The 16,979-nt window shown below is 33.6% G+C and overlaps 1 protein-coding gene across 1 annotated transcript in view; it reads right to left on the reverse strand.

The window, feature by feature from the left end:
* rt (Protein O-mannosyltransferase rt) overlaps positions 1 to 16,294 on the reverse strand; it is a 49,007-nt gene extending 32,713 nt beyond the window's left edge. The window contains 4 exon segments of the mRNA XM_076460321.1: positions 965 to 1,015; positions 2,911 to 3,014; positions 3,478 to 3,662; positions 15,896 to 16,294. Coding sequence (XP_076316436.1) covers positions 965 to 1,015; positions 2,911 to 3,014; positions 3,478 to 3,662; positions 15,896 to 16,192 — 637 coding nt within the window. The 5' untranslated portion in view covers positions 16,193 to 16,294.
* Between the last annotated feature and the right edge of the window lie 685 nt (positions 16,295 to 16,979).

Below are 16,979 nucleotides of genomic sequence, written 5' to 3' on the forward strand. Positions count from 1 at the left end.
ACACAGCTGAGAAAACAAGTACTATACGTTATACTGTTCAGATGACAAGCATACAGTTTCAAATAAATTGTGGTAAAACGTATTATCAATGAAGACGTTAATTGTAACACTTCCTTCATGGATGGTCACAAAAAACTCAACTATTACAACTAAAAAAAAACTAATTCCCCAAATTATTCCAATATAACAAAGATTTCAAATACCTAACATTCAGCATTGCTCACTGTATCCTAAGTTTAAGTATCCTCATTATTAAAGATAAGATCAGTTCAAGTTATTATATTTTAGGTCTCACAGTTTAGTTACATCTTACACTAAACAATCAATTTATCACGCAAAATTAAAATAATTTCTTCTTTGCAAAAATTTCCAAATCTCAACAAATTTCAAATACAGACTATGACATCATCAGATGTTAAGACTATTTCATAGTTGTTTTATTAAAGAAATATACTAGTTTTACAAAACCTCTGTATGATTACTTAATTTTAACAATAGGGGACCATTATTTATGTAATTATTTAATTTTACCAACAGGGGACCATTATTTACGTAATTACTTAATGTTACCAACAAGGGACCATTATTTATGTAATTCATCATTAAGTATATATTTTTATTGGTTACAGTAATAACAGTACAAAGACAGTGTACATACACACATGACAGATAAGAAATATTACAAAAGATGTCCAGGACCAGTGTGTCATACAAAAGGTAGAAACAGAATATTATTACTAAATCTTCTTAAAACTTTAAGAGATTATAACACATGGTCTATATTTGTGGAACAGTTAGTTAAATGACTTTCCTTATCTCATGAAAGTTATAATACTGTGAAACACCAAAGGTAGAGAAAATTACATAAATACTGAAAGGTTTGAAACATCTTACAAAACAGTAAAATAGATATAATAGTGACTTCGATACACTTTATACGCAAATTAATCAATTAATTACTTACTGCTTCCAATTCTGTCAAACTGGACATTACCATCAAATCCTGCAAGGTAGCCTGAAATAAAATATTACACCTATTAAAGTCTTGTACAAACACATAACTGTAAAACATTTTACAGTCTTTAAGCACATGGCTAATCACATCTAAAAATGTAGTACTCATCTATTTTGTGGTTTAATTTTCACCTGATATTCTAATAAATGAAACTGTATACATGACTGACAAATGTTCTCAAGTTCTTTTTTTAAGTTTTGTTATACAACTTACATCTTACAAATTCAGAACCGTTACAAATTAATACTTCATTAGTTCAGAACACAAGCAAAAATTATTACTTCACTAACTGAGAACATGAGTATGTATTTCTACTTCAAGAATTCAGAGCACAACTTATCACTTCATTAACTCACAACACAAATACGAAACGTTACTTCAATTAAACATTAATCTTTATGAAGTGTTCAGGAAAAATGAATTAACATAACCAAAAGACGTAAATGTTGTTAACATTTTATGTTCTCCATCACAATGAATGCTCTGAAATATGAAACATATCTTCTCACTGATTCTGTTTTAATGATTAGTTAAGTACTATAGTTTCAAGCTGTATCAGACATCATCTGACCAACTAAAATATGTCAGTAATAAGGAACATTAATTAAATGACCTTTATTTGTCTTTAAATGTGGGAAACAGTCTAGTACACATTTCATTTATTCAGAATATACTATATTATTTCATAGCAAAATAGCTTTCCAGATAAATTTAGCACTCATGTCCTGAGTACAAAATAGTAGTACGGCTTAAAACATTAAATGTGTTTGCTCACACAGTAACCAACCTAGCTTCAAAGTGTGTGTATAAATGAAATCTAGACCAAATAATGAATGTCCTTCATACTAGTATAAACATTATTACTGTCTTGTCAAAATGAAACAACTATCACAGAATATTAATACAAGATTCTGAATACCCCCCTTTTATTAAAGGTTCTGGACATTTCCCCCACTAAGGATCCAGGATGCCTTTCTCACTAACACAGGGTCCTGGATAACACCCTCACTAATACAGTTTCCTAGATAACCCCACCACCTTGAGAAATTTAAGTGGAAAGAAAAACTGTTCCACATCATCAACCATAATTAAGCAAACAATAAATCTATCCTGAAGTTCACAAACAACATGGGGGGGGGACTAAACACTAGATAAACAAGAAAATCATATGCTTTTCATACAGAAATTAATTTAAAATGTTTCACTAGATATGAAGTCTGCATTCTATAAGTTATAATTTTTACTGTTATTTGATAGGTTGAATGATTAATAGACAGCAGCTACATTTATGTTAAATAAATATACATACAAGTATGCTATGTATTTCTATTTCATGATTACTTAATATTCCTTTATTCTTTAACAGAAGCAGAAATACACAAGATAAAGTTTTTTCTTTTTTTTTTAATTTTGTGCAAAGCTACACGAGGGCTATCTGCACTAGCCGTTCCTAATTTAGCAGTGTAAGATAGAGGGAAAGCAGCTAGTCATTACAACCCACCACTGACTCTTGGGCTACTCTTTTACCAACAAATAGTGGGATTGACTGTCACATTATAATGCCTTCAAGGCTGAAAGGCCGAGCAGGTTTGGTGCAACAGGTATTCAAACCCATGACCCTCAGATTACGAGTCAAATGCCTTAACCCACCTGACCATGCCGGGCCTCCACAGACAAAAACCTACCAGTTGGTGCATAGCAGCAGAAATAGAGAGACAAAGACCTATCAGTTGGTGCACAGCAGCAGAAATACAGAGACAAAGACCTACCAGTTGGTGCACAGCAGCAGAAATACAGAGACAAAGACCTACCAGTTGGTGCATAGCAGCAGAAATACATAGCCAAAGACCTACCAGCTACTGCATAGAAGCACAAATATACATATAAACACCTACCAGCTAGTGCAATAAGTTGTTTTCCCAGTGGAGGATGACCATCAAAGAAGAACGTTCTCTTCATGTACAGAATGGCAAACTTTCCGTAATGGAGTTCATCAAATCTGTGTAACCATAGAGTGCACAGACATCAAGATAAAACTAAGCACATCTACTAAAAAAACTAGTCTACAACAAAATATAAACACAACTTCTACTTTCCAAATGTGACAACTAGCCAAAGAATATATAAATTAACCCAATGCTATTTTGTTTAATAGACAAACTAAACATTACTATACCTGCAAGACAGACTGTGTTCTAAAGTACCAGAATAAAAACCCCACATTATGTTGAAAGGTTAAAGGACCCCCTCATAATTCTAATGTAGTAGTTACTCTTTTAAACTTTTTTCCACACTTTTCAGAAGATTTTTACACTATTTTATAATATCTAGTCTTCAAACAATATATCAATATGGTAAGCCTAATCTGAGTAAACTAGAGAAAGTAGCCAAGTGAGACAGTAACAAACTACTTTTGGTAAATGCAAAGTATAAATTCTGTATACCTATAGAGTTTAACTTACACAATTCCTCTTGGTTCCTCAAGCCTCCACATTCGTGTTGCTACAGCAATGAAAAACATTACCAATGCTAAAGCGTCAACCTCAAATGTAAAAGTAGGTGGCTTACTATCACCACCCAGCCACGACGTGGAAAAGTATTCCTGATCATCACTGGAGTGAGATTCAGAAGTTGAGCTTTCATCTTCCTGAAACAAACACAAACCATTCAAATAAGAACAAGTGAAAAAAATGTATTAACTGAATAAACATAGTTACACGTTTTCTAATTGTTCACTTGTTCAATAACAAAAATCTTTTGAATAATCTTTGTGATTTTGATCCATTCTTAAAAGTTTTTTAAGTTACATATCTTTTCTAACAACATAATTTTAAATTCAAAACATAAATGCACTGGACCAAAACCACACCATATTCCATTAACAAAATTAAGACTGACCAGTGACTTACTAAATCACACAAAAGTTTGGAATTATAGCGTTTCGTATCTACTAGCTTCTACAGCAATCACTGCTTATAGTGAATTCTCACTGACTCCAGGTTTAACAGTGTCTGTGTAAAAAATTTCAAAGTGTTTAATGTATATAAATAAAAACATATATACAGAAATTGAAAAACAATTTAAGTAATAACATTGTTTAACCTCAGTTTACTAATTCATAGAATTACCAAGACAGTAGACATGGATTTCATCAGTTTTCTTGAAACATATTTTTCCTAATCTACTTTTAAACCAAGATGATTGTTCATCAGTCCATCACTTTGATTGTTACAGGATGATAAAACCATATGAATGAAAAAAAACATCAAACAAAAAGTACTATTAGTGCTAAAAATAATCACAGCATTTACGGCTGAGGTACCCTGTATATTTTAAACATAAAATAATTGATTTCGCCCAATTGCTCAGGTTAGTTCTTTACACTGGGTGCTGTAACAGGAAAAAACACAAAGAAATTAAATATGATGCAATATATGGGCCACACCAATAGTGAATGATATTAAATGTAATTCACATGATCACAAAAAATAACCAATAAACACCTACAATGCAATAACATATGCTTCTGAGTGACTACTCTGCATTGTTTATTTTATAACTGTTTTCATACAGTACATAAAATCTTAAGATACTTACAAACAGAGTGGAACAACATGCTGATAAAGTTAGCGCAAACTTTACAGAGTTCCACAAAAATATTTTTTGTTTTCTTGAAACTATGAATTCTACTTATGTATTTTACATGCTTTCACTCATTTTTCTTATATTTCCTTTTTATTTGCCATTAGTCCTACCACCTGATACTTTGGAGCAGGTGAAAAAGACTTAAGAAACACAATCATTTGTGAACTAGCACTTGGACAACACACACAGCTATTCAAACAAGTCTTAAAAAAATACACAATCACTTGTGAACTAGCCCTTGGGTAACATACATAGTTATTGAAACAAGCCTTAAAGAAACACACAATCACTTGTGAACTAGCCCTTGGGTAACATACATAGTTATTGAAACAAGCCTTAAAGAAACACACAATCACTTGTGAACTAGCCCTTGGGTAACATACATAGTTATTGAAACAAGCCTTAAAGAAACACACAATCACTTGTGAACTAGCCCTTGGGTAACACACATAGTTATTGAAACAAGCCTTAAAGAAACACACAATCACTTGTGAACTAGCACTTGGGTAACACACACAGTTATTGAAACAAGCCTTAAAGAAACACACAATCACTTGTGAACTAGCACTTGAGCAACACACAGCTATTGAAACAAGCCTTAAAGAAATACACAATCACTTGTGAACTAGCCCTTGGGTAACATACATAGTTATTGAAACAAGCCTTAAAGAAACACACAATCACTTGTGAACTAGCACTTGGGCAACACACACAGCTATTGAAACAAGCCTTAAAGAAATACACAATCACTTGTGAACTAGCCCTTGGGTAACATACATAGTTATTGAAACAAGCCTTAAAGAAATACACAAACACTTGTGAACTAGCACTTGGGCAACACACACAGTTATTGAAACAAGTCTTAAAGAAACACACAATCACTTGTGAACTAGCCCTTGGGTAACATACATAGTTATTGAAACAAGCCTTAAAGAAATACACAATCACTTGTGAACTAGCCCTTGGGTAACATACATAGTTATTGAAACAAGCCTTAAAGAAACACACAATCACTTGTGAACTAGCACTTGAGCAACACACAGCTATTGAAACAAGCCTTAAAGAAATACACAATCACTTGTGAACTAGCCCTTGGGTAACATACATAGTTATTGAAACAAGCCTTAAAGAAACACACAATCACTTGTGAACTAGCACTTGGGCAACACACACAGCTATTGAAACAAGCCTTAAAGAAATACACAATCACTTGTGAACTAGCCCTTGGGTAACATACATAGTTATTGAAACAAGCCTTAAAGAAATACACAAACACTTGTGAACTAGCACTTGGGCAACACACACAGTTATTGAAACAAGTCTTAAAGAAACACACAATCACTTGTGAACTAGCCCTTGGGTAACATACATAGTTATTGAAACAAGCCTTAAAGAAATACACAATCACTTGTGAACTAGCCCTTGGGTAACATACATAGTTATTGAAACAAGCCTTAAAGAAATACACAATCACTTGTGAACTAGCACTTGGGCAACACACACAGTTATTGAAACAAGTCTTAAAGAAACACACAATCACTTGTGAACTAGCCCTTGGGTAACATACATAGTTATTGAAACAAGCCTTAAAGAAACGAATATTCAAGGAAGTGATTCACCGTTATCAAGGCTGGAATGTTTATATTAATGCAAAATGAAATAAAAAAACAGACTACTTCCAAGAATTTAATATTCAGAAGGAACTGTCACATAAGCAAGTAATAAACAACATGTAAAACTAATTAAAAATTAAATGAATAATCAAGGATGGAAGAAAAGATAGGAAGAGACAAATTAATTTGAAACAAAATTATCCTTTTTTTTACTAACATTAATAAAGAAAATTTAAGAAAATCCATTAAACCTTTAACAGTGTCAACAACACTTTCACAGCATATATACATGTTGCTGTTACAGTTTTTGGTTCTGGAAAATTATAACAAACTAAATAAAATCATGATAAGGACCTTCTTAAAACTTCAATCTAAATTATATTAAAAGAAAGCGGTAACTTCAAAACACGGTTTTCAAAGGCTATAAAACCCTTTTTACAAGATGAATTACTAAAATGCAAACAAAGTATTATTTGTGTTCTATAATAAAATTAGGTTATTCTTGTTTAATAATTCTATATATTTATCAACCACACTGCTACTTCATTAGAAAACTACTTGCACGACTATACATAACCCTGTTTCTCTTTTTTCTGTATATTTGTACTCAACTTTCACAGTCAGAAATACTAATATATAAACCTTCTGACGTTTCTTTACCATTACACTGACGCTGCCCTGAGTCGTACCTCAAAGCACGGTCTCCAAGTGTACACACCCAGACAAACAACATGTAAATAGCTTACAAATAGACGACGAGTAGTTTCGATTCTAAATAAGAACCGAATACATTAATTAAACGACACTATTTCAAATTTAGCTTATCAGTTTTTGGCATTTGTAACTGGTACGTGACAAGTATGCCTATTTTAATTTACATACAATGGAAACTTAAAAGGTTCTAACTTCTAGTATGATTTGAACTTCATTCGAAGTGTTTTAACGCTAATGAGAAATATTTTTTCATTATATCATGTTATATCCTTCATTGAGGCGATTACCATTCACTGTTTCGATAATATTTATGTGTGTGTAAAATAATACAGTGAAACTATTATACTTTTATTTCCGAAAGATATATTTGTCTGATCCTGCATGGCGAACATTAAACATAGGAGGCGTGACGTCGCCGCAGTCATCTCTGGTAAGATAACACTTTATGTGACCTGCTAACGATACGAATAACTATTGTCAAGAATTTGGGTCAATATTCCAATATCCAAGAGCATAATAAATTTTAAAGTTACATTTAATATGTTAGCGGCAACTTGCTCAAAATGGCGCCTTTTTTAAACAATAAACCGCTGTTCAACAATGAATGATGAAACTGCGAACTTAAATATTTATAGGGGGAGCCAGTAATTTACACACAAACGTCATGCCATTAAACGGTGATTTCTTCCTACGACCACTGACAGTCGAGATTCTTTCGTACAGAATCGAGTTATACTCAACTTGAAAACTTCCCGAAAGATTTTTTTTCCTTTTAATCGCACATTTTTTTTAAATATCTTATTGTTATTCAATGATTTATTAAGGTTAGAACTACATATTTACATAGACAATTTTATTCTACAGAACGTATTATATCACAGATTGTTTTTCGCCAAGGGCAAGATAAAAACATAATCTGTGACGTAAAAACCTAATGTGCTATTTGATTGGCCGCACCCTGTGCTGTGGCTGCAGTTTAAGTACAGCGTCTTAACATTATTTGGATACATAACTTAGTTTGGATTACTGTATAGAGAGTTAAAAAGGGCTCACAATTCCCATAACACTTTTAGTTATATGTTTTTCATGTCCTTTACTATCCGGAGTTGTATGTATTTAATTTAGGTTTACTTTACGGGTTAATTGTTAAGGGGTGAGTGTGTTTATGTGTGTTTCGTCAGAGCAAAGATCACTTCGTGTTATTTGCCTTGTCCACTGGGGAGAATCGAACCACTGATTTTAGCGTTATAAGTCTGTACACTTATCGCTGTCCCCACCAGGGAAACGGACGAGAGAGGCGAATTTTTACCTTCTTATACCGTTATTCAGTATTTAATGCCCCCCGCTAGTACAGCGGTATGTCTACGGATTTACAACGCTAAAATTAGGGGTTCGATACCCCTCGGTAGGCTCAGCAGATAACCCACGTGGCTTAGCTATAAAAAAAAACAAAAAACACACACACAGTATTTAATTATACTGGAGCACAGAGAAAATATTTGTGGTAAAACTAGCATGAAGATAGTTAATAAATATAACCGAACAGTTATATAGCTAACATTATGTATCGATATTTTGCCTCAGAAACGTGAATATTACTGAACTAATATTTCCATGCCAAATGCTTCTCTTCACATAAAATTTAATGGAAAACGAAAATACGTTTTATTCCAAACTAAAATTATCCTATTCCTAGATACATATAAAACGATCAAAATTCGACGAATACGGTGCGGTATTTGAATTATCGGCTACTAGAAATAACGACAACCATTCATTAGTATGTATAAGATAATGCTCGTGAGACTGTCATTCACGCAACGCGACACATTCGAATGTTTTAACAGCAAAGGCTCTTATAACCGCTTGCAAAATATATATACAAAAACACAGTATGAAATTATTATTAACTGTTTAAATTTTTCTCTCCAATGGTGTCAAAAACAACACGTCTGATATTTTCTCCTTCCTACAAAACTAGTTTAGTTAAGTATAATAACCTGTCTTGCAAGAACCATCTACAATCAGGTCATGGTTTCTTTTTGTTTTCCTTTTTTCTGGGGGGTTCTTAATCACGAACTTTTGTAAATTTTAGTTGGAATATTTCAAAAGGAGATACTTACGTCATAGTTCAGATTAAGAACACGTCTTACTTACACTTCTCTACACGTAAGTGCCTCAAATAAGCAACTTAACAAGTGAGTGATATAAATGAAAAGCATTTATCATTGAATACTACGAGCTGACCAGGTGGTTAGTGCACTCGACTCGTAATCTGAGGGTCGCAAGTTTAAATCCCCGTCTCACATACATGATCGCCCTTTCAGCCGTGAGGACGTTATATTGTGACAGTCAATTCGTTGGTAAAAGAGTAGCCCAAGAGTTGACGGTGGGTGATGATGACTGGTTGCCTTCCCTCTAGTCTTACACTGCTAAATTAGGGACGGCTAGCGCAAATAGCCTTCGTGTAGCTTTGCGCGAATTTCAAAGCAAACCATACCTCTACCTACACGAGACGGGCGTGGCCTAATGAGTCTCGTGTTCTCTGCAGCAAAAACGCACTCCGCAATTTAGCCCCGTTGATGCGCTATAAAAGTGCGGTCGAATTTCATATTCGGTCGCATAAAACCAGCCCAAAAGTTGGCGATGGGTAATGTTACCTAACTACCTATCTTTTCTCTCGTCTGTCAGTTCAGTATCAGGAACAGCTGTGTGTCGGAAGTTATTTTGCATGACGGTTTACAAGTGACAAACAAATCTACCTGGCCCGGAATGGCCAAGTGTGTTAAGGAGTGCGACTCGTAATCTGAGGGTCGCGGGTTTACATCCCCCTAGCGCCAAACATGCTCGCCCTTTCAGCCGTGGGAGCGTTATAATGTTCGATCAATCCCACTATTCGTTGGTAAAAGAGTAGCCTAAGAGTTGGCGGTGGGTGGTGATGACTAGCTGCTTTCCCTCTAGTCTTACACTGCTAAATTAGGAACAGCTAGCACAGATATCCCTCGAGTAGCTTTGTGCGAAATTCAAAAAAACAAAACAAACAACAAATCTACTCTTCCCCCGCGCAAGACACATAAATAACATCAACTATAAATAACTATATAGTGAATAGCTGTTACCAAAATTAATGTAAAATAACAGCACACTGATCGAGATTGGTAGATGTTGTTGTCAGTTTAAGGCGTAAAAATAAACAACACGTTACTTGCGCTCTTGTCAACACGGAGTTTAGCACTGTAAGTGTAGAAACGTACCACTCGTCTGTCAGAGACATGTTTCTAGGTTAACAGGGTTTAAGTCATGCGAACCGAAACTGTTATTCGTCAGAATTTACAAAAGCGTGATAAATCTTTTTAAAACTTTTTTATAGCAAACAGAAATTGAATGTTAAACATTAAAGACGGCACCATATGATCATGTGGTTAGGGCACTCGACTCGCAATCTGTATGTAACGGGTTCGATTCACTGTCACATAAAACATGCTCGCCTTTTCAGCCGTGGGGGCGTTATAATGTGACGATCAACCCCACTGTCACATCAAACATGCTCGCCCTTTCAGCCGGGGGGAGGAGCGTTTATTATAATGTTACAATCAATCCCACTAGTCGTCGTTCGTAAAAGAGTAGCCGCGGGTTCGAATCCCCATTACACCAAACACGCTCGCCTTTTCAGCTGTGGGGGGCGTTATAATGTGACGGCCAACCCCACTATTCGTTGGTAAAAGAGTATCCCAAGAGTTGGCGGTGGGAGGTGATGACTAGCTGCCTTCCCTCTACTCTTACACTGCTAAATTAGGGACGGCTAGTGCAAATAGCCATCGTGTAGCTTTTCGCGAAATTCAAACCAAACCAAAAGAGTAGCCCAATAGGTATATTTGAGACAAATACAAGACGCAAAACAAATTACGAAGACACAATGCTAACGAAAGAAATATCTATACATGAACTCCATGAAACAATAAAAAACACAAAAACAAAGCTCCGGGTGAAGACGAGATACAAGCTATCATCCTAAAAAAAGGGCACTCCGAAATTGTTTGACCACCCAAAAGCACTTTTCATCTTATCACTGTCCTCTGGATACATACCAGTTTCTTGTTAGCACGCTAACATATTAATGTTCCATAAGGAAGGAAAGCCAGCCAATAAACCTAATAGCTACCGACCAATTAGCCTGACCAGCTGTGTAGGCAAAAGTTTAGAATGCATAATTAGCAATAGACTCTCCATATACTTGGAAATAACTTCTAAATTGTCTGAAGAACAAAATGGCTTCAGAAAATTTAGACAAACAACTGACCACTTAGTCAGACTTAGAGAAGAGATAATAAATAGCTTTAACAAAAACCAGTGCACTGTCACCTGCTTTCTTGACATCGAGAAAGCGTTTGACACTGTATGGCATAATGGTCTGAGATTCTGTATGCATGAAATGGGACTACAACGTGGAATTATTCACTGGTTATCTAACTTTTTTGGAAAACAGAAAATACAGAATAAATGTAGAGGGAACCTTTTCTGAGTACTTTACTCCAGAAGCTGGTGTCCCTCAGGGAGGGAGGGTTAGCCCTATACTCTTCATCATGTATGTAAACAATATACCACTGAAGGATCCAAATCTTGGATTCTCCTCACAGTTCGCTGATGATGTGGCGGTCTGGAAAAGTGCTCCAGCCCAAGCAATAGCAGCCACAAACATACAACCACAATTAAATAGAATAAGTAAATATTGTCAAAAATACATAATAAAAATAAATACAGTAAAAACACAATTAGTCGTATTTACCAAACTGACAAAGCACAAAAAAGTACAGCCGGAAATATATATGAATGGAACATTACTTCAGACTGCCACATCGGTAAAATTTCTAGCTCTAACCTGTGACTCAAAATCAACGTGGATTAACCACTTAAATGAAATTAAAAGTAAAGTCTGGTGAAAAATCAACTGTGCTAGGAGTCTAACTGGTAAGAACAGTGAAGCATCAACAGACAATATGATAAATATTTACAAAACATACATTAGACCAGTAATTGACTATGCAGCTCCAGCTTGGATCACTGTAAGTGACAAAATAATCAAAACCAAGCTACAAACAATACAAAACACATTCCTTACAACAGTATACAGAGTTCCGAGAACCACATTATCAAAATTCATACACAAATATTCAAACATACCAACCATAGTAGGCAGACTCATATATGGTACAATAACGTATTTTGATAAATATTGGATGAAAAATGAATTATTATGCGAACTAGACAAGTACCGCATAATGATGAAGATAGTCCTAAACATTTCTTCTTGATCAACATATATTTTAAACACACACACACAAAACATAATAATAATAAAATAATAAATATATATATTATATATATACATAAGGGAATAAAAAAAGGACACCATCAAACAAAACTTCCTACTGAAAGGACAAATAATGTCTATAAATGTATGAAACTAGTACACTGACATTGAAAAGGGTCAGAGTAACCTCAGACCACTCTGACCCTAAAGCAGTAACCATACCAACAAACACTGCATGATCATAAAAGTAAAGGAAGGAGGATGAAGTCAAAGTGCACCTGACCCTCCAGGGTACATATGATTACCCAAATCCCAAGAGAGAGAGCCCAAGAGTTGGCGGTGGGTGGTGATGACTAGCTGCCTTCCCTCTATTCTTACACTGCTAAATTAGGGACTGTTATCGCAGATAGCCCTCATGTGGCTTTGCGCGAAATTCAAAAACAAATCAACAAATATTAAAGGTGAATAAAGTCTATCAGCGAATAAATAAAGATATGTTTGTACTTGATCAATTACAAACGACATAACTTTATTACACATATTTTATATCAAAAGCAATTATTAATTGTATGCTGACATTAATACATGATTTTGTTAGAGAAATATTTTTACTCGTACTTGGGCTTGATAACAATAATATAGAATGATCCTGTTTTAATGCAAAGCTACACGATGAACTGTCTGTTCTCTATCTACCGCAGGAATCTAACTCGGATCTCTACTACATGTGTTCGTAAACGTTCTGCTGCTCCATCATCGAATCATGCAGTGCTATTTAACTGTCACAGTTCATGAGATAAAACTTTCTTAAAACAATCTGTTTTTTCTAAAATATCTTCCACAATTAAAAAAAACTACTAAAAGAAAATAATTATGATATTTGTTTCTTTCCGGGTTATGTTTTTATTTCTTTGAATGACTATTACTTACATTATTTAATATTTAACATACATAAAGAAGATGTTAAATAGTAGTATGTTGAACATACTATCACCTTCTCAGAGGTCAAGTGACAACAACAACAACAACAAAAGTCCGTTACCATAGTAACAAAGCATTTCACTGCCTTGGTGTCTAAGTGCTTTGAAAGAAACTATATAAAAAACAAAGAAGCTGGCAAAATAAAACTAGCTTCATGTATATAGTATTTCACTCATAAAGGCAAATGAACTTAAAAAGTGTGACAATTAAAATAATCTTAAAGTAGGCCTACTTTTATGATAAGACGGAAGGCTGTAATACGAGAACTGTGTTGAAGGTGAAAAGTTTCCAAATTAAGATAGTGGTTAATGGAAACCTCTAAAATATGAGAATACAACGAGAATTCATAGACTACCAAATTGAAATCATGAAGTGTAAAATTCAAATTATTTAATTTTCAAGAAGGCAAGTACATCATGTGTTTGTTACTCCCTTTCTTCATTATAAATGTTTGTTTTTATTTATACAGGTGAATGTAGTTTCAACGTAGAATGTATGTAAAGAAAATCGCTAAGTTCCTTTTGCCCTAGCTAACAATTGTTCTAAGTCATCCACCTACGGTGTCATTTCAAAGTAGAGAGCGATCTTTCCATTCGTATGTCAGGTTAACCTTCACAGGTATAACTCCCTTATTTTGTGATGAGAATGACCAACAGCCACGTGAATAGCACACTTATCTTATGAAAACAACTGTCGTTTGTGTCCATAAACTGTATTAATTTACCTGGCTACATTTTTATTCGTGTTGGGCATTCATTTTTTTTCTCTACAGGGATTTTTTCCAAACTTTTTAAATGCATAAACATTCTGTAGGTTATGGGCTATATTAAAATCCTAACTAATGTCTAAGGTCATTACAATATTTTAAATAAAATTGGTTTCCACAAATGAAGTAACATAATTAAATTGTGAGCTAACGTTAAATATATACATTAAAGTTTAACAGAAATATATAGAATATTATGAAATTTGATAATCAAAAACTGAATAATCAGTTCATTAAAAGCTTTTTTCATATAAACGTTTCAAATAACTATTGAATTGTTTCTCCAATTTAATTTAATATTGGTATTTTGACAACCACTCTGTTATAATCATTGAAAGCATATCAGTTAATGAATAAAAACTGTTTTCGCTGAAATACTTCAAACGAAAGGTCTGGTACAGTGCGTATTCGAGAAGACAGAAGACTAAAGTAGCCTTGCAAGTCACACGCGCACACACCAAGCTGCGTTGCAAGGGGTCAGTGGCCGTTTGATTGTTGATGACTTAGCCTCAGGTAAACTTTGAAGAAGACTATTACATGAATTGCGTTTTCAGAAATATACAGAAATGTTTTATACAAGTACACACATCACTTAAGTAATTCAACCAACACTAGTTTTTATCTTATTTTGTTTTGTTCATTTACAAGATTATAGGGTACTGTTAAGTGGCATTATTAAAGCCAGGAGTTCGATTGGCTTTTTCAGAAATTCACAATACTAGGGCGAACAAAATTATGATTACTTTTGTGTCATATTACGTATAAGGTAAGATTAACACTCGACAAAAATACTGTTGTGATTATTAACATTTAACTTTAACCAAAAGGCGTTTATGAAATAAAATTATTTATAGTTGTGTCTTACAGTCATACTGCGTGTTAACCAAAACCACGCTCGCCATTCTCTGCTTAAAAACAGGTTTCACAACAATCTCTAAATCACTGGAAGAAATGTCTGACATACTACTTAGCATAAAGGTGTTAAGACTACTACCTATATTATAAATGTAGTCTTTTCCTCGCAGGATTACAGCTAAATTTATTCCCTGTTAAGAATGTTTCATTTCACTGTTACACTAGAATCGATGGTGTTGAACATAACAGATTTACTTGAAATTCGTTTTATTATTATTCCCATTTATTGTATAGTTATAGATTACATGTATTAATTATAGACCAATAAAACTCTATCTTAAAGATTCTCGCAATATTAGCATCCTTGTTCATTTCTTACTTACAGGTCCGCCCGCTTTCTTTCTTTATGTTTATTTTCTTGTTTAAGTTAACATCTGATAAATATTTGCTTAAAAATATGCCCTTTAGTATGAAAATGTGTTTTTAAAACATTAGTACTATAAAAATATATAAGTTCATGAAAATAAAGAAAAACGTGAAATATTTAAAACGGACTGTGTATACATAATTTTCTACAGTATATATTTTTTTCTTCAAGATCAATTTATTACACGTAGCTTAGCTTTCTAAAAGATTTGTACTGGTGTTTCAAAACAATTACAATAATAAATAAAATAAGAGAACCGCTATAAAAATATATAAATGTTTATAAAACAAGGCTTGATTTGATTACCTGTTGTTATTGCTCTTACAACAAAGAACATTACTAAACTTGTATGTGTGTCTGAACTGGATAAAAGTTAGTTATAGTTCAACACAAATATTTAACATTTTCGACTATTTTTTTTCTCTGTGTATACAACTTTACAAGTTATTTGTACTGTTACTGTAGGAATAATTACTATTACTAATAATGATTACGATTGCATGTAATTATACTGATATACCCAAACTAGGATATCAAAACTGATTCACGACATAATTTTAAAACTCACCTGCTCACTATTTTTCTTACGAAGGCCATCTTCTCTTATACCGTTTACACCCGCGGTTTTTTCTTTAAAATTATCACTAATTGGCCCGTTGGGTAAGGAGCACGAACCCCCATCCGTTGGCTCGTTGGAGTCCGGTTCATTCTCTGACACGTCGTCATTCTGCTTGACCTCGGAACCCCTACCTTTCTGTTTCGGGCTACCTTTTCCTTTTTTGTTGACCTTCGATGATCTATTCTTGTCATTACTTGCCTTTTCTTGAACTCCATCGTCTACAACTTTATCTATCATACAAAACATATTTCTATCGTTTGAGAAAGTTCCCTTGTAAATTGTATAAACAAGCGTACGTACTAAATTAAACCTGTTACAGAACGACAGTCGCCATCACAACCAATCCTGCCCTCTAGTATGAAAAAGTGCCTTTATAAAAATTAGTAAATAAAAGTTATATAAGTACACTGAAATAAAGATTTGATTTTAATTTTATGCAAAGCTACACGAGGGATATCTGCAATAGCTGTCCCTAATTTAGCGTTAACGATTAAATTTAGTTTTATAAAATCAGATAATTGAACACAATTTTACCCTATTTTAATGTGCGGTTTAAATTTAAGTTTTTCAGTAAACTTTTTTAATATTCATACTTGTTCATTCAATTTTTCGTCTTTTCAGTTATCCTAATTTTTGAATCGTAATATTATTTTTAATAATAATTTTAATTTTTAAATAATTCCTTTTCTCTAATTTTACATATTAAAATAATTTTTACTTTATTTAATTATTTGTAATTTTACCTTTCTCAAATGTTGCATCCCTCCAGTGGCTCAACGGTACGTCTACTGACTTCAAATTTCCAAATCCAAGCTTTGATACCTGTTATGAGCATAGCACAAATATCTCATTGCGTAACTTTGAACTTAACCACAAATGAGCAAACTTAATTGTCGTAAGTTTTAAGTAACATATTTTCCAATGAAAATAAATTTAATTTACAATTTAAACTGCTCTACTTTCAAATGTATAACTTATTACAGTGATATATTAAATATCTCGGGCGTGTTTCATAGTTTAGAAAGGCGAATTT

This window comes from Tachypleus tridentatus, chromosome 10 (genome assembly GCF_004210375.1).
Source record: "Tachypleus tridentatus isolate NWPU-2018 chromosome 10, ASM421037v1, whole genome shotgun sequence".
NCBI classification, from domain to species: domain Eukaryota; kingdom Metazoa; phylum Arthropoda; class Merostomata; order Xiphosura; family Limulidae; genus Tachypleus; species Tachypleus tridentatus.